General features: G+C 27.4%; 1 protein-coding gene across 1 annotated transcript; it reads right to left on the bottom strand.

Annotated features, from left to right (window-relative positions):
- Positions 1 to 1,616: 1,616 nt before the first annotated feature.
- On the bottom strand, positions 1,617 to 15,556 carry LOC145849193 (signal peptide peptidase-like 3). The gene is made up of 11 exons (XM_082954304.1): positions 15,325 to 15,556; positions 13,680 to 13,757; positions 13,538 to 13,602; positions 9,064 to 9,186; positions 8,692 to 8,770; positions 5,258 to 5,370; positions 3,917 to 4,095; positions 3,498 to 3,583; positions 2,964 to 3,181; positions 2,616 to 2,725; positions 1,617 to 2,200 (listed from the first exon to the last, which is right to left on the bottom strand). Exons 1-11 carry the CDS (start codon positions 15,504 to 15,506, stop codon positions 2,132 to 2,134), a joined length of 1,302 nt encoding a protein of 433 aa, XP_082810430.1. The 5' UTR covers positions 15,507 to 15,556; the 3' UTR covers positions 1,617 to 2,131.
- Between the last annotated feature and the right edge of the window lie 4,215 nt (positions 15,557 to 19,771).

Raw genomic sequence — 19,771 nt, 5'->3', positions numbered from 1 at the left:
AACTAAAAACATGTAACTTGTTACTTTTTTTATGTTTTAACTTGTTTTTAAAATTGATATAAAGTAGTGTTACGTATTTCTATTTGGACTTTCGCACGAACGGCCCGAGAAACGAATCGGCGAGGAGCGGTACGAGGAGACCGAGCTTCATGTACGAGGAGAGGAACGAGGAGATGTACGGAGAGACGGATCAGAGGATTCCGTAGCGCCAAGAGACCGCTGGTTGAGGCAAGGAGACGGTTCCGTAGGGCCAAGAGACCGCGAGTTGAGGCAAGGAGACGGTTCCGTAGGGCCAAGAGACCGCGGGTTGAGGCAAGAGGACGGTTCCGTAGGGCCAAGAGACCGCGGGTTGAGGCAAAGAGACGGTTCCGTAGGGCCAAGAGACCGCTGGTTGAGGCAAGGAGACGGTTCCGTAGGGCCAAGAGACCGCTGGTTGAGGCAAGGAGACGGATTCCGTGGCGCCAAGAGACCGTTGGGTGAGGCGAGGGGACGTATCAGCATAAACCGGTCAAACGACGTGGAGATGTACAAGGGCGGAGCGAGTTTCAGCAGCAAAGAACTTTTAAAAAAAAAAACATTTGTCTGTCATTTAGAAAACTGTATTATACTTTTATTAACTTTGTGTATTTTAAATTAATGCTTTTTAAACTAAGGAGATATAAGTCGGCGGTCGTTTTTTCGTTAATTTTTCTATATAGGGTGTTTTAAGCATTCTTACAAGTGTTAATGAATAAAAACTAATGTTTCTTTTTCGGAAAACCAAGAAAAATTTTTTAAAGTACGAGGGTAAGAGGAGAAAATGTGCCACTCTAGTGGTAATTGTCTCTTTTTTACTTTCTTTTTTTATCTCAAGCAATATAAAGTCGATAGTCTCGATTAATAGACAGTTCAGTACGGTGCAGTTTTTCTAGTAGCTACTTCATTGAATGGTCTGAACTCAGTGCAGCTTTTTGCTGCACTTAAGTTTTAATGGTTTCAATCTTGTTGAAGTGATTTCGATTTTAGAATGTTTTTAGTTTGGTTTAAACATGTAGTGTTTAGTTTCTGTTATTCTAGTGTAATGTTGTGCAGTTTTTCATCATCTTTTCGTCTCGCAGCTTCATTGTAAATAAAATCATTATCACAAATTCGAACCCAGTTAAATTAAGTAACTGATTTATTAAACATTTAGTAAATAGTAAGTAGTTCATATTAGTTTATTTAAGCAATTATAATTTAAGCGTTATCTTGGGGACTTCTACTTTGTATAAGTTAGAGCGCACGTTGCGTATTAAACCAGGCCAAAAAATAGTATATAAGTAGAATCTTTCCCGAGATAGCGTCACCCTGTTACCAAGTGCCAATTTATGAAAACATCTTCAAAGGTTGATAAAATATTTAATTAGAAAGTACGAACTCAAGTCCATTATTTATATTTATCAAATTTAGCAAAATCACAAAATAGTTGTTATGTTAGAAATAACTACAAACTACAACTAAATATCCTAATTTACCTTAACAATATTAATAAAAGTATCCACTAATAACTGTTTAACTATAATATTGGTAGTTTTTAAAACAAAATCAAAGTCGACACATAACAGTTTATTAAATACGAAAAGTGATAGAAATATTGAATGTCAATTTACTTGAAAGTTCACAGAAGTTTAGTACATTAATTGAACGGTTTACAACATTAAACGTACAATTGTACCAAGATTACACAAAAACAACTGAAAATGAAAAAAACTGTTGAAGAAAGGATATCAAAACTGGTTTGTTTACTTTTGATTAAAATCGACAAAAACATAATTATACAAAACCTTATTTGAAACGAAGAAAAACTAGTAAAAATTCGTATATCCAGCGCAATTTCGAGTAAAATAAATTAATGATTGAACTAATTTTTAACAAAATCATGTATTTGATGTGTAGTAAAATAAAAAAGTAGAAAAGTGTTCGCGATAACTTCAGAAATATTTTTTACAGAAAAAAAAACAGTGTTACGATGTAAACTATCATCTACAAAAGACCGAAGACTGTATCTACAAGACTAAAATTGATTCACCATCACTGCAATACAATATTAACAAGCAGTGACCTTCCTCTGAGTTGCTCAACTTTTTTAATCTAAAAGTTCCATCTTGTGTGTTCAAACTTCAATGTAGCGGTGAGTGACGGCCGCATTGAACGGAGTGTTCCACATTTGCTTCAAATCCCCCTTCAATCGAAACAATTGGTTGAAAATGGGAAATTGTACACAGATGTTTAAAAAAAGATAAGAAAGTTGTAAAAAATAGTAAACGTATAAATAAATAACCTATAAATAAAAAACTTTGAGATTAATATGATGACATTTAAGCACCGTAATATACTTAGAATAACAATTAAAAAAAATGCTGTCAAAATCTTGGTATGGTATTAAAAGGAGGATTATAAAGCATTAAAACGCGTTTCATTCAAAGAGGAAACAATTATTAATCTTATAAATTTATGTCTTAACCGTTTAAATTTTTTTTAATATGTATTTGAACTTAATATAATAAGATTGATATTGTTATAAACACACTTACTGTCAAAAAAAAAAACTACTTCATAAAACTGTTACGTTCTAGCAAACTGAGAATAAAACAAACTTTAATGTACGCCATGGTAATGAGAGGTAACAAAGTGAATGGAACCAAATACAGGAGAGCAGGCTGGGCGTTTCTGTTGATTTCACTCGCAACAGTCGCAGTTACTAAACCTTTGAAAATAATTAAATAGAAATTAAATTTATTCTAAGTTCTAAACTAATTTTTTACTCATAAAAACTACTTAAAATATTGTACATATTAACTTTTCTTTAATTATTCAACTATCTTTACAATCGGTTGAACTTATCTAGTTACGTCGGAAAAACTATTTATTATCAGTAAACCAATTGAAACTTAACTATAAACAAATCTCTTATTTTAAATACAATGAAAACATCCGTCACAAACCGACGAAATAACCGATGAGGGTGCAGTGAAAGTAGCGCATCCTGTATATGAGGTTGCCCGGGTGCGAGGGCAGCGGGCTGTCCTTCTGCTGCGACTTGCGCTTCTTGTAATTGTCGTATCTGAGCACGAAGCAGAGCAGCAGGCCAGGCATGACGATGTCGCCCAGCCCAAGCATGCTGAACCTCTCCCCCGCCTCCCCTTTACCGTGCCCGTCGAAACTGTGGGAAATTTTAACCGTCGTTGCGGACTTTGACACGTGTTTAACTTTGATACAGCTTTTTTGGCAGATACTTGAATATTGCCGGAAATTATTCACGAACGTTGGGGAAGTATTTGAAAAGATCGTAAGTTAAAATATACATTACTGTAAATGTAATAATGAAAAATCAAAAATTTTGAAGAAGTTGATGGTTTTCTAATAGTAAAAGTACAACAGAGGAAATTAGCATTAAAAAATTATCGTAAATAGTCAATAACAGCTATTAAAACTAACAATTTCAAAAAATAATTAAAAAACATATAAGGAAAACAGACCTGGGAAACACAAGTTTTCCAGGTAATGACAACTGAGGGGCATCTTTTCCACTTGCCATGTTAATTTTCCTTGCAAGTAAACCAACCTGCACAAACAACATTTACAAATTTTTCTTTTTATGTTAAAATAGTACAATTTTTACGAGATTTAATGATTGATGCTAGACAACTAATAAAATGAAAAGTAAAACCTGTCAAATGTTTTTTTAATCAAACTTATACTATTCAATTACATGGTAAAAACAAAATTTATATGAGGTTACAAAAATGCAACTACCTATGCCAACTTAAAAATCAACTGATTGTTTTAGACTTTTTTTTTGGATTTCAGGATAAAAACAATTCAAGGATAGATCTTATAAGAAACATAATAGTTTCTAAACTTTATATGTAAAAAAAACATTTCAATCTAAACTTACAGGGTTGTCAGCTTGAGCAGTAGCAACTTGCACCATGACGTTTGCGTTGAACAAGTACGAAGAAAAAAACACCCAGAAAACGTCGTATATGAGAAGGCCGGAGAGAAGCAGACAGGAAACTTTGAGGCTGGGAAGCCGCAGCAATGCAATCATGGAAACGCACAATCCCATGCTCAGTGCTGCAACACAATACACTAGTTTACTAGAACCCGCTCGTTTTGTTTATACTACATTTTATCGAGCCTTGTATGAGTAATCAGTAGTTCTAAACGCGCGATTGAAATTACGCTTTATAGGTGGTTTTCTCTTATGTGATGCTACAAACATATCACGGTTAGTAAAACAACAAAATGCGCTTTACACGTATATTTGAGATTTGTAACACAACTTATCAGTTGTCTGAACGTAAAACTGGTTTTACTATGAACTTGAGCATAACGCGGTTACTAATCGATTAGAACAATTAATATAATCTAAACATTCAAAGTTTGTGTTTAATGCTTAAAAATATATTTCTATAAGTATTTTATTTAGATTGTTTAAATATTGTAATTCAAAAAACACTTTACATTGAATTGTAAAAAAAAAGGCTGTAAGAATATTTTGAATTGAACAAAAATTGTTTATTACAAGAAAATTGTCAAGTATAGTAGCTATTGATAAAACTTTAATACTTGCATGGATTAAAGCTAAATTCTAGCTAATCTTTTTAAGTTGTAAACAAACCACAATATACAATATTATTAATTATCAACGGTTTGCTCTTTTTTAACTGCTTTTGATCAACTTTGCTTGTATGTACTACCAGTTAAAAAATAATTTCGAAAACTTTCTAAATCCAGTACAAGCATTTAAATATAAAATCAATATCTTGAGAAAAGTTAAACTTTCTTGTTTAAATTTGTTTAATTTTAAAGGACTTAAACTAACTTAGTATTGAATTATTAAGCTTATTGAAAGATTTAGAAAACAGTTACTTATACACAGTTACAAATAAGGTTCACAAAAAATATTATTATTACTGGAACAAAGATAAACTATAAATTAAACATCAAATAATTTATGGTAATTACAAGCGTATCAAAATTAAAGATAACAACTTTTAATTTAGAATAATTTAGCATAGAATATTACAATCTTCTAACTTTTTAATATAGATATATAAAAACTTTTAAAACTTTGCGTCAGTTGAAGTTAAGTGCTATTAAGGTATATTAAGTTTTTAAACTTAACTAACTTTAAAACCACAAGTATAAGCAAGCTAACAAAATTGCTATGAAACTAACTATACCACACAACCACGGTTTATTTGAATAAATCAACACAAAAAACAAAACAAACCGTCCATGAGAAGCCAATGGCCCGTGCAAACCCAAACTGTGACGAACAAGGTGGATAGGAAGAGGGAGAGAAGCTCGGCGGGAGTGAATCTTCCGCAACAGCCGAACGACAACCTGTCGTGTTGAAGGCGATTAGCATTATTATGATGCAAAAAAAATATCGAAGCACATCCTTACATAATTAATAATAAAAAAACTATGTAGAAAAATTAAAAATAAATCCATCCGGTATTTTCATAAAAAAACACAGGAAATGTTTACTATAATAAAAAGTTTAAATTATGCAAATTCGTGATTAAGTTATAAGTTCGCTTCTTAGTTAAACGTTTTAGAAATAAGTTTTTACTTATTTGTTGCATAAATGTTGTTTTTAAATTCACTTCTTGTTTCGAAGTTTAGTTTAATTATTTTCAACAGCACATTTTAGGATTAATTAAACTTGTTGGAAACAACTAGCGTAAAAATTAACACTCATCAGATTTAAAATAAATAAAGTCCAACAATATGTTGTTAGTAATTACAATATATATACGTAAATTTAAAAAATTAATTTCAAAAAAAAATAAATATATTTAAAACTAAACTCAAAACTTCAACATTAATTTTTTAATTTACAAAAAATAAACAGTAACACATTTCTTGTAGAAAATGGTCATACGTAAAATAAAAAATATTAAATTAAAACAAAAAACAATTTATACTCAAAATTAAAGATATAAATAAAAGACAAAATTAGATGAAAACTACAATCCTTAAACATATTTTCAGTTCATTTAATTTTGTTTGAGAGATGAAACAAAAACCTTTAATAAAACCGTTATTTAAAAGGGTTGACACTTGATCACAAGAGCCGCTGTTATCCTAGGCAACAAAGTATTGTTAAATGTGAAACAACGCGACTATTGTACGATACTAAACGAAACTGCAAACAATACTTATTCGACTGAACAACTGAAAACAGGAGACCAACATTGTCAAAAAGATATATAAAAGATATACAACACTGATACTCCAAAACTCTATTAAAACTGATTAAAAAGAATACAAAACATCACTAAAAATACTGTTTACAAAACTTGTAAACAAGAAGTGAATTTAAAAACAACAGTTATAGTCATATAAAATTTTAACTACAAAAGCATACTACAAACACTGATAATATAATATATCACAGTTTATTATAAATCTGTGCAATGTCAGCAAAGCAAGAAAAATAGAACGATGTTTTGTGTAAAAAAGTCTTAAAACTTGTTGCATTTTAAATATTTATAAGCTTCGATGCATTTTCAGCATTACCGGAAAAATGTTATTGAATAAAGTTTACTTAAAACCCAACGCGATTTAAAAGTAATCAAAATATTTTTAGAAAATTTCAATAGACACCAACATTAATTATGAAATTATTAACTACATACGTTAATTTATATTTTACTAGTATAAATCATAATACTTAAATAATTACTAAGTAACTGTTAAGAAATTTCAAGAAAAACTTTTATGATACAAACAAAAAATATAGTTTTAGCATTAAAACTCAAAAAGTATTAAAATTGTATTTTAGTACAAGGTAATTAAATTCTTTAGTTAGAAATTTTCTAAAACTATTTCATATCAGTAAAAAAAAACATATTGTTTAAAATGAATTATTATCAGCTAAAAAAATGTGTATCATATATTCCTAAACACGTCTTATACTTTCTTCGATTTTAAAAAGATATATTTAAAGATCTTAATATACATAAGCTTTTGTGTAGAAATGTTTAATATTAAGTAAGATTTTAAAATTTACATGTTTACTTTGTATTTACAAGTATCAATACAATTTTATCGATTTCTATAGTCAATACGCATCAAAAATTCGTTTTTAGCTTTTATACTAGAAATGTAGTTAAGAAAACTCCACATGTTTTTAAAGAAAATTTAACAAAGGCTCATAAGTTAAATTTTTTTAAATAAATTTCTTCACGTTATACTAATTCTGAATAATTTTTCATTTCTTAATTTATTCTCAAACTATAATCGTTCATTGAACGATTGACTTTTGCTGTCTAATTTTTTTTTATTTAACATTGATAGTATATCCAAATGTATAGGTTTTGCAAAAGCAAAACAAAACTTTGTAATTAAAATTCCACAAAAATTTTAAGGAAAAAAGTTGCAGATAGAAATGTAAATAGAAAACATAAAAAATGTACATTAAAAACTTTTATTATTTTAGTTTTATATTAGCAATAAATATTTATCTGCACTTTTCAAACTACCATATGTAATCAAGTGAAAACTAATTTCTTCTTAACACCATAAGTAGTAAAATTTAATCTTCAAATATTACCAAAAATATAGTTAAAACATGATTAATAAAATATATCTAAGCTAGGAATGGTAGACTAGCTTAAACTTTAAGTCAATTTAGTTTAATTGTGGAAGCTGCAATCACCATTTGCAAATATAAATTCAAAAATATTTTTTTACAAGAAAAACTGTTTATCTCCATAAGTTGTTATAAAGATAAACTATTATTCAACAGTAGTATTAACTAATTTACATATAAATTATTTTTTATCTATTATATAAAGAAATAAAGAGATAATTTTCCAAGAAAACTACTATTAGTATGTGTAAATGCTTCGCTATTGTTGTTTTAACGTAGGTAAAAGTTTAACATGTTTTTTTATTTTCATAATACAATGTCTTTATAGATATGTTTATACTTAGATCTAAATTTAGTAACAGGCGATATACTTTTATTTACAAATATAATTTTCTATAAATATTACAATATAAAGAAATACTTTATGTATTATAATTTTGTTCATAATAAGTAAAAACTTTTCTACTACCACCTTTTACACAGAAAAAAAAACTTTGCAAAAGTAAATCTTTGTGATTATTCAGCTGATTATTATACTTTCCTCTTTAGACATTAACTCTTTTGTTGATTTATTACCTTGGTTTTTAAGTAATCATTGAGTTATATGTTTTAGTTTTGCACAACAGATTTTTTCAATAGGTTAAAAATGTAAAAACAGTTTTACTAAAGTATTTAAAGTTACAATACGAACTCCTAATTAATATATAGATATAAATCATTGGTATACAATGTAAAAACAAAATAGTATAACACATAAAGTAAAAATAAAACTTAAAATCTGTATATAAAATTGTTTTAAGATAGACAAAAAAAAAACTAAAGAGAATGTTTTATATAAAAAACTTTTACAGTCAAAACTTAATATTTACTTTAAAACGCAAGCTAAGTGAATTATTACTATAAGAATCATCAAATTGAAAATATAATAAACTGAATAAAAACCAATGCAGTAATTATTATTTTTAACATCGTACAAATTTTTAAATAGTGTAGATCAAAGCGAGTTTTCAATTGTTCATAAAATTATTGTTCTAAAATTTGTACAAGCAGGAAGCAAAACTAACTTGTTAGGGGTTGCACAAGGTCTCATTATATACTGACAAAGAGGAAGCATAAGAAATGCAAAGGCTGAGGCCGCCAAAACTGTAATCAATTGTTTTTTTTAACACTTTAAAAATCTAATGGTTTGCTTAACTTTGTTTGTATTAATATGTGTTACTAAACTCTAATGGAACTCATAAAAATGTTAAACACCATTTGAAAATATAATCCAAAACGAATTTGTTTATACCGTTTTTCTTTCAACTTATTGTGCATATATGGTATTAATAAAATTCATTGAAAGTACTAAAAACTTATTATGTTACATTTGTGTTAATAAATATTTGTAAACTTTAAAATTTAGTTATGTACTTGTATAAATTCTTAAAACTTACCAGCTGTGCAAACTGCAAATACAACTTGCATGGAATCGAAAAAGAAAAACATGAACAGTAAAGATAATGATGCACCAACTGGAAGACAGACTGCTTGTGATGTGTTGATGGTTTGAAATGTAGCTAAAATTTATTCACTTTTAAATTGGAAGGAAACAAGGTAGTATTTTTGGTAGCTCCTAATTTTATATTTAACATGTTTATGCTATTAAGCATATTTTTTATTGTACCATACAAACACGAAATTTTATTTGTCTTTTATTTAGATTATTTTTACTCCCTTGAACAAGAAATTAATTAAAGTAGATTTGAAAAAATTCAATTGCAAGACTTTATAAAGATTGATATAAAAATAAATATGTTAAAGATTATTTTTATTCAATATTTACTAGTGCTGTTTTTCTTTTGTTAACTTAATCCAAGTACCATAAGACAGTTAAATTAAAATTAACTACACTTAACTAAATTAAATGTTACTAGGAGTAGGTAAAAACTATCAGTTTATTTATAAAATAGGTATACATAATAACTAAGATTTCAGTTATTATCAATTGTTTTTAAAAAGTATTTGGTGTAAGTTAAGGGCATAGGGGGGGGGGGGGTAAACACCCTTTTTTGGTTTTTTTTCTTATTTTATATAATTTTTGCTAAGCTACCAAATGCTTTTTACAGATTTAAATAATTCAAAATAATTTTTGAGATATAGCTGGTCAAAGTAGGAGGCAACATTAGGTTCCTTATGGGAGGCGCAAACTAAAACGGCAAAAATAAACTATTTCACTAAAAATCTATCTTCTCCTACGTTTTTTGAGATAACTACTTCAAATTTTTAGAAAATGTTCCTTAATATATTTAGAAAATTCTGTCGGAAGGAATTTTAAAAAAATTAAAAAATAAAAATTTTATATAATAAATAAACAAAAAAAACAGTTTTTTTTTAGTTTTTTTGTTATAAAATTTTTATTTTTTAATTTTTTTAAATTCTGTTCCGACAGAATTTTTTAAATATTGCAAGGAACATTTCCTAAAAATTTGAGGTAGTTATCTCAAAAAACGTAGAAGGAGATAGATTTTTAGTGATTTCTAGTTATTTGCGGTTTTAGTTTGCGCCTCCCATTAGGTTCCTATTGTTGCCTCCAACTTCGACCGGCTATATCTCAAAAGTTATTTTGAATTTTTTAAATCTGTAAAAAGCATCTTGTAGCTTAGTAAAAACTATATAAAATAAGATAAAAAACCAAAAAAGGGTGTTTACCCCCCCCTATGCCCTTAACAATACATTATGCTTTATAACAATTTTATATAGTCTTATAACTCACTAAAAATACTATCTCCTTAATTAAGAGTTTCCATTAAAACTTCAAAATAATCCAGTGTTGAAAACAAGGCAAAGTGTAAATTTTTTGGAATAAATTTTATCTACTACAAAGCCCAGTTTTTTATGAAGTTTTTTTAGTTGGAATTATCTAAATTATTTTTCTTGTTAACTAAAAATGAATATTAAACTTGGTATACTAAATGTTATTAATAATATTTTTATAGGAATTCTATTTACTTGACAATCTGGTGTGCACAGGACGTTTTTTTAATTTACTGTGCACAAATTTTTGTGAAAATTTTTTTAGTTTACAGTATCTATGATAGAGTTAGGCAACCTACTGCTTGCCAAGCAGAAATCTTTAGCCTTTGAGGTATTTTTTAGCTTAAATACAACTTGTGAAACCCAAATAAAATTTACAAAAAAAAAAAAATGTGCTCTTAAATTTGCTTTAAATACACAGTTGCACTTCTTCAATGATCACTTTATTAAAATGTAGCTTTAAAACTTGTTATAGATTTTTAAGTGAAACTTTTTTATAACAAGCTTGGCCCTAATTTTTTTTTTCTAGTAAATCTTAGCCATCAGCTAGATAAATTTTATACAACTAAATTAAAAAAAAAACTAAGGAAAGGAATTTGCTAAGAACAGTGTTCAACAAAGTTCTTACTTTAAGCTTATTTTGAGTATAAATTTTTATAAAAGATGACTCTGTTTAGTGAAACTTGGTGGTTTATTGAAATCCAAAAAAAACAACCTTAAGTACTTTTTCTTAAAATTTATTCTAAATAAAAAATATAATTTTTTTGCTTTAAACTTTAAGGCTTAATGTTAGTATACTTTATTACACAACAACAAATTTTAAGGGCTTAGGGGGGAGTCCAACATTTTTTTTTACTAAAAATAACATTGTATCTTAAATAAAAGCTTTAAGTACAACTACAAGCCAGTTTTAATAGAATTAAAAAATATTATTTAACTTTTGAGATATTGTAATTTTCATAAAAAGTTTCCAATACAAACGTATGGACCGCAAATTTTTTGGGGTCAATTTTCTCAGAAGTTTAAAAAATCACTAAAAACCTATATCCTCTTTCATTTTTTGAGCTAGAGACCTCAAACTTTCAGGAAATGTTCCTTTTGTAATTTAGAAGATATTGAATGTTGGAATTTTGAAAATGTTAAAAATTTTACATAAAAAAACAAAAAATAGGTGGTTTTTTTTAAATAAAAATTTTATTTTTCAAATTTAAAAAATTCCTGCATTCAATCTCTTTAAAATTAAGTAATACACTTTCTATGAAAATTTGAAGAAGATTGCTTAAAAATGAAGGAGAAGATAGATTTTTAGTGAAATGGTCTTTTTTCGCATTTTTAGTTTGCGCCTTCCATTAGGAACCTATTGAGGTCACCAACTTTGATCACTCATATCTTAAAAAATAATTTGAATTTTTTTTAAGCGGTTAAAAATGGTTGATAGCTTATATAAAACTCTATAAATTAAAATCTACTTGTAAAAATCAAGGTGGACCCCCCCCTATACCCTAAATAATTTTATATATGAGTGTTTCTCCAACCTACTGTGCAAACTTTGAGAAAAAAAGGTATTAAATTGAAAGTTGGTCTAGCATCAGAGAAAAGAATTAATATCAAGTTTTTCAATGACGTTTTATTTTATACAGAGAACCCTAGTACTTTCTCTTTTGTAAAATAGCAATTATCTAGATAAATTTGGTGTATTGGGAGCCCCTAACAGTTTTTTACAATAGAACTTTTTTTAAAATATTTTAATAAAAAAAGTTATATTTTTTTTAATAGAGAATTAGTATATATGTTTTTTACAAATAAACATAGTTGCAACTTAGTACAGCTTCCCACGAAATTTTTTTTTTCAAGTTAAAACAAATTCATTGGGTCATTTCTGACTTTTTGTATTTAGTGACATAAATAGTTATATTACATAATTGCTATTTAGTTAGGAAAACTAATTTCTTAATGGTCAGAAAAACAACACTGACTAAATGGTTTCTCACTTAAATTTAAAATAAAAAGCCTATCTTGAAAAACAAAACAATGTGCAACTTTTGAGAAATAAATGTTTAATGTATCTACTAAAATGTTGATCAGTGTTGTGAAAGTTGAGACAGATTCTAACTTTAGTTAGATTTTAGATTGAGTTAGATTTTTTGCTATAGTCAACAACATTTTCTATATATTAAAAAAAGATAACTCATTACAATTAAAATAAGACCAAGATCTTTTATTTATTACCTTATTTGTAAAATTTAATTATACAGTATTTTTGATTTTACTATTTCAAATATAACTATTAAAATTTTTTTGGAAAACTCAGTAAGCTAAGATTAGATACAGAAGTCTGACCATGATAAAATCTAAAATATTAATAGTTTTGTTTGAAACTTTGCAAATTATTTGTTAAACAAAGGATTTAGGTTCTAATTTGTTATTTATAACTGTCTAATTTAAGTTTTTATTTGTTGGAAAAACAATGATGACTCAAATCTCTTACTAAGAGTTAGAATTTGTCTTGTATAAAATTATAAATTGGTAACTTTACATATTCCATCAGAGAAATAAATGGTCCAAAACCAGAACTATTTTGATTTTTTTAAAAGATAAACTTCAGAAAAAACTCCTTACCCTTTCTATAGCTTATTTTAATTCTTAAAAAAATAAATTTTAATAAGAAATTAAGTTAGATAATATTAAACCAAAGAGAAAAAGGAATAAAACTGATGAATAGGCAAAAATAATCCTGAGTGACCAAAAGCTAGTCTCAATAGGCCAAAATTTATAAGTAACTTGAAAAGCAGAACTAATATGAGCCAACTATTGATAATAATTACTTTTAAAACCAAGCTTAATTACCTAAAAATACCTATGATAAAATTAAAGAACTTAACAAAAAATAATTTTTAAGAAAAAATAAATGAGGTTATAAAAACTAGTCTGAAATTTAGGAAAAATATCCAATCTAGCTGATTTTTGCAAAGAAAATTCAAACCAAAGTCTGAGCGCTTTGCAACTCTTAAAACTATTTTGTTGGACTTAATAACTTAATAGACAAACTTAATTTATAGGTTATTAGACAAACATTACAGCTTAGGGTACTTATAAAGCTGTAAAATTACTCACAAGATTCTGTGTTTATTTCTTTCTGATTTTCATTATTAGAATTCTCATGATCCATATTCAGGGACCTACAAATGTTAAATATTTACACTAATTGAAAAACAACTAGTATTACACAAACTATCTTTAAATAAAGATAACTCACCTAAAGCTTCCATAAACAATTAACAATATTGCAATAGCAAATGTAGAAATTCTTGAAGAGTCCATAATAGAAAATGCCCTAAAAATATTTATGTTAAATGTACTAAACTCATCTAATTTCAGAATAAAAAAACAGTAATCTAAAATATGAGCTTATAATTAGTGATCTACTAGGTCCAGTTGCTTTTTACCAAGATTGAGGTTCAGCTGGATCCTAAAGTTAAAAACAGATCCCAATCCTACCTTATCTTGAATTAAAAAATAGATCTGGATTTAACGAACTAAAAGAGCAATATTTTATATAGAAACAAACCAATGTATTAAAAAATGATAGAATTAAACTTAATTTATATCAAAAATTCTTTGAACTAATACAATTGATGTATACTGAATACTGAAGTAAACAAATGTTTATAAATTGTGTAAATATAAGGCCCACTATACCACAAAATTTTGAAAATTATACTTGATTTTCTAGGGTTAACAATGTTCCGTAAAATAGGTCTTCAATATAATTGGCAGGAGTTTTGAAAAATTTGCTATATATACTAGGTTTGGGATTTGAAACTTACACTAGACATCATGGGGTTTGTAATGAAGAGTAAAAAAGAGCATGTTGTAACAAAACAAAAACAACTGAAATATTTTAATTTTTGAAATTTAGACAACTACCAAATTCCAGACAACATCTGTAATTAAAAAATAAAAACAGTTTAAACAAACTTGGATCTGAAACCAGCTAGATTTAAATTTGAAATACAGATCCATATCATGGTTACCTAATTTTTAACTATTTAAATCACTACTAAAAACCTGTAAAAGTGCATTCTTCTGTTTTAAATTGGTTAATTTAAATCTGGTTATAGTCAAAGCAAGGTTATAAGGATGTTAATATTTTTCTAATTAACATTGTACCATTGTTTACTACAAGATAACTTACACATAATTTTGTTTTTTGAAATTTAGTCAGTCTTGTAAAATTTTTTGGATATAGTAAGTAAAAAAGTAAGTAAAACAACAGATTATTGAACGAAAATAAAAGAATCCAAAAACATGTGGTCCTTAGAAATTATATATGTAAAAATGAAGGCAAAAAACTTTTGATGACACATAATATGAGAATTTAAAAGAATTGTGAAAATCTATATCATCCTGAATTTTTATACTAATTACCTTACATTTTTTAACAAGTTTATTTTATCAAAAAACAAAAAAATAAAAAAATATATAATTTGATATTTTAATGTAAGGACAATGTTAATTTAAAAAAAAAGATCTTAAATCCATTCTCTACTTAAAATTTTTATTTTGTGACCTACATAGGGAACCTCATCAGCTTTGATTAATTATATAAAAGTAAGTATCTGAGTTACAAATACAAATAATATAACTAATTGGTAAGTTATAATTTCAAAATAAAACGGATAAAAGTTTTAAAAATCAAGTGAAATACTTCCAAACCGCCTTAATTTAAACTTTACTTAATTTACATTTAATTATATTATTGTTTAAAAAGCTTTGTACTGTAATTATTCAATTAAATACAATTTGATAGTTAGTGGCTATAAGTTTATTAAAAGTGTATAATTTCATCAGTAACTAATTTAAGAAAACTGTGACTATATATAAACTATTAAACTGCTAACCATTGGTATGTTCCTTTGGGAAAAGTTACAGAAATTGGTATATTCTTCAGATCATTGTTTACCAACTCTTTATTTACTTGTAGTTTTACTACATTGTTATCATCTATTGCATACACTGAAGATATCTTGATCACTGTCACACATAAAAAGTAAGGCAAGATTTTTTTAGCAAAAGTTTGCATAATGTGATTTTTAAATCAACATATCATAGAAAAAAGTTCTACTTTTTTAGATGTCTGAAAAAACAGTAAAATATTGTAATACATATTGACAGTGCTACACTTATTTTTGAATAACCAATGTAAAATATTACTTTAACAATATATATAAAATGGAAACTAGAATATAAATAATCAACTTTTCATTTTAAACTTAGAGAATAATAAGTGAAATAAATACTAGTAAAACATTGGTTAGCAAAGATAGAGTATAAACAAAGCTGGTAAACTTTCTCCTAACTAAGAAAAATTTAAAAACATAAAAAACTCATGTAACAGTGGATTTAGAATAAACTTAATATGTAAATAACTACTTCAAATGCATATAACTTACTAAATTGTTAGTCAACATTTTTTTTATAGTTTAAGCAGGAGTTATTATTTGTTAATACTTAGTATGTATACTACCAGTTCTGAAATACTTCTAAAGTCTTTGGCAAAACTTCATAAACTTTAATATTTTTTTAGTGTTAATGTTTTTATACTATATAAAAAAAATGTATTTGTAATTATTCACAAATATTTTTTTTACTTAAAGCTTTTGTACTTAGTTTTACAAGTAGCGATTTATATGGATCAAAGCATACACATCCGTGTAGCATTTTTCTGCAGTGCAGCAAGAGTACTTACTTAAAAAAAAATGCAAATCAAACTCAGCAAGATACAGCTCTTTATAATACATTAAACACATATATAGTTTGTTTGTTATAATTTTAAATTGCGCAATTTTGATTTAAATTTATTAAAAAAAATGGCATTTTGTTGCTTATTAAATGTGCTAAAATTTTTATAATTTCAAATAATCAGAATTTTTCGAAAACAATTCTAAACTTATTTAAAAAACGATGCTTATTCAAAAAAAAAAATTACTCTGACAGACTTTTTTCAATTAATATCAAGATATAAGTAAACATCACTGTTTGTTGAACAAGTAAACTATAATATTATTTGTGCATATATACTTTTTTTATAAAACAAATAGTATACTTGAGATTTTAGAAATTTTTTTGTTTCTTTATTTGTATTTTATTTAATCTTATAAAGTTGCATTTAAACTCAATTTGTAGTTAGATGGTAAAAAGAAATGTCGCTATCACCAAGGGATTCTACTTATACACTTACGGGCCTGATTTAACGCAACGTGCGCTCTAACTTGTAAAGTAGATGCCCCCAAGATAACGCTTAAATTATAGTTGACTTAAATAACTAATATGACTCACTTTTACAATGAATTTGCGAAACGAAAAGATGATAAAATACTGCACAACATTACACTATTAAACCAAATTATCAATTCTTTTAAAAGACGACAATACTCGAATAAAAAAAACTAAAAACTAAATGTTTAAACCAAACTCAAAAAGTATTCTAAAATCGAAATCAACTCGACAACAAGATTTAAACCATTAAAACTTAAGTGCAGCGAAAAGCTGCACTGAGTTCAGTCCGCTGCAATGCAGTAGAAACTAAAAGAACTCTAAATTACTCGAGATTGTTGAATTTATACTCGCTTGAGAAAAAAGAAGAAAGTAAAAAAGAGACAATTACCGCGTAAGCGGCACATTTTCTCCTCTTACCTTCGTACTTTAAGAATTTATTCTTGGTTTTCCGAAAAAAAACATTAATTTTTATTCATTAACACTTGTAAGAATGCTTAAAACTCCCTATATAGAAAAATGAACAAAAAACGACCGCCGACTTTTATTTTCTTAGTTTAAAAGCATTACTTTACTTGAAAAGTTCTATATATTAATCTAAAATACACAAAATTAATAAAAGTAGGATACAGTTTTCAAAATGACAGACAAATGTAGAAAGTTTTAAAATTTTTTTCGCTGCTGGAACTCGCTCCGCCCTTGTACATCTCCACGTAGTTTGACCGGTTCATGCTGATCCGTCTCCTGGCCTCACCTAACGGTCTGTTGGCGCTACGGATTCCGTCTTCTCGCCTCACCTTAGCGGTCTGTTGGCGCTACGGATTCCGTCTCCTGGCCTCACCTAACGGTCTGTTGGCGCTACGGATTCCGTCTCCTCACCTCATCTTAGCGGTATGTTGGCGCTACGGATTCCGTCTCCTGGCCTCACCTAACGGTCTGTTGGCGCTACGGAATCCGTCTCCTGGCCTCACCTAACGGTCTGTTGGCGCTACGGAATCCGTCTCCTGGCCTCACCTTAGCGGTCTGTTGGCGCTACGGAATCCGTCTCCTGGCCTCACCTAACGGTCTATTGGCGCTACGGAATCCTCTGATCCGTCTCTCCATACATCTCCTCTTTCATCTCCTCGTTCCTCACCTCGTACATAAGTCTCCTCGTACCGCTCCTCGCCGATTCGTTTCTCGAGCTGTTCGTGCGAAAATGCAATTAGAATGTACGTCACTACTTGATATCAATTTTAAAAACAAGTTAAAACAATAAAAAATAAAATAATTCAATTTACAAACTTATATGCTACTAGTTAGCAACAACATTACATTAATCAATTAGTCTATTTATATTTTAACTTTAAAGTTTGTTAAGTTTCAAAGTAATTGAGAAACATTTTTGGCTCCAATCAATATACAGTAATTCTCTACAAGCTTTAAAATAAAAAACATTTCACATTTTACACGAATTAGTTGACAAAACAAGCGTTCACATGCGTCTCAAAAGTTTAAACTTCTTTTCGTAAAACTATAGCCAGTGAACTTGTACTGATTTTGAAAACTTTAATATTCTAACAAATTTTAAACAAAATTGTTTTTTATTTCCAGATTTTAAATACCGGGTAAGACATTTCATAGCTCGAATGACCTCATTAAAAATCATTTTTTGTAAGTACGGTTAGATTTAAAACAACAAAAAACATGCCAATAAAGTTTGTTACAAGCAATTAACAAGGTCATTGTAAAAAACTGTAAATATTATAATTTGAAATTTGAACATAACATTGTTGCTAAATATAAAACTAAATTAAGCTTAATAAATTTAAGACATTTCACTTTAATAACCGATTATGCACTCGAAAACAAGTTTTAATAACCTCATGCAAATATATTTACAAGGACGAACGAAAAACAACAATGTTTTTACATACAGTTTAAAAAGTTTTTTATCCGTTATAATTCAAAATAAAACGATTGTTTGAAAACAAAACAATTAAACTTTACAGTTGCTAACTTTTCTAGACGTTTAAAACTCTTTTTGTTATAAGAAAGTTTTATTATTAGAAGCCTTTAATTTCATTTTAATTTTTAGTGAATATTTCTTTTTTGATAAAATGTTTATAACGATTGAACAATATTTAATTAATTTGACGAAACGGCGGAACAACTTGAAAACAAGACTAACTTTTGTTTAAACTTGCTCGTACAAGATTTAAAATACACTTTAAAAAACGCTTCAACAATGAATTGCGATAATATCATACACAACAAATACATTTTAGTTCTAACACATGTCGATTAGCTTTTCCAAAACCACTTTAACATAAAAATCAACACAATAAAGCTAATTAATTTTTGCAAAAAACAACACAAATCTCTCACAAACTCGAACTACTTAGTTGTTTTTCCAACTAGAAATTTTAAACTCATTTTTATAAATTTTACAGACCTGATGACTAGGTTAAATAAATGCCATAAAGTTTATCGAATTTATACTATTATTAAATCAGGTTTATTTTACTCTGTTTTTAAGTCACCATCTACAAAACGTATATATTTTTAATGAAGGTATCTGTGTTCAATTCCAGCTATAACTAACTGGCCGTCCGGGTCATCATGTCGCTATCACCAAGGGATTCTACTTATACACTTATGGGCCTGATTTAACGCAACGTGCGCTCTAACTTGTAAAGTAGATGCCCCCAAGATAACGCTTTAATTATAGTTGACTTAAATAACTAATATGACTTACTTACTATTTACTAAAGGTTTAATAAATCAGTTACTTATACTAATTTACTAAATATTATTATTGTTTATTGTAACTTACTTAATTGTAACTTACTTTTATTGTAGATTCTACACAAAGTGGTACTTATATTATATGAATCAATTAAGGCAAAAATACTATGAAAAATTCTGTTAAAAAATTTGAAATTTGAAACTTTTTTTCAATGAGGTTGCACATTTTTTTTTTTAATAATAGAGTATTTTGTGTAGTAGCTTTCTATAAAAATCTTTAGAAAATTAAATAACTGTCTAAAGTTTTTAGGTACGTAAATTATTGTTTATTAAATGTCAAAAAAA

Source organism: Thalia democratica, chromosome 1 (genome assembly GCF_965202585.1).
Source record: "Thalia democratica chromosome 1, ktThaDemo2.hap1.1, whole genome shotgun sequence".
Classification (NCBI taxonomy): Eukaryota; Metazoa; Chordata; class Thaliacea; order Salpida; family Salpidae; genus Thalia; species Thalia democratica.
This window is presented reverse-complemented; position numbering and strand designations above follow the sequence as displayed.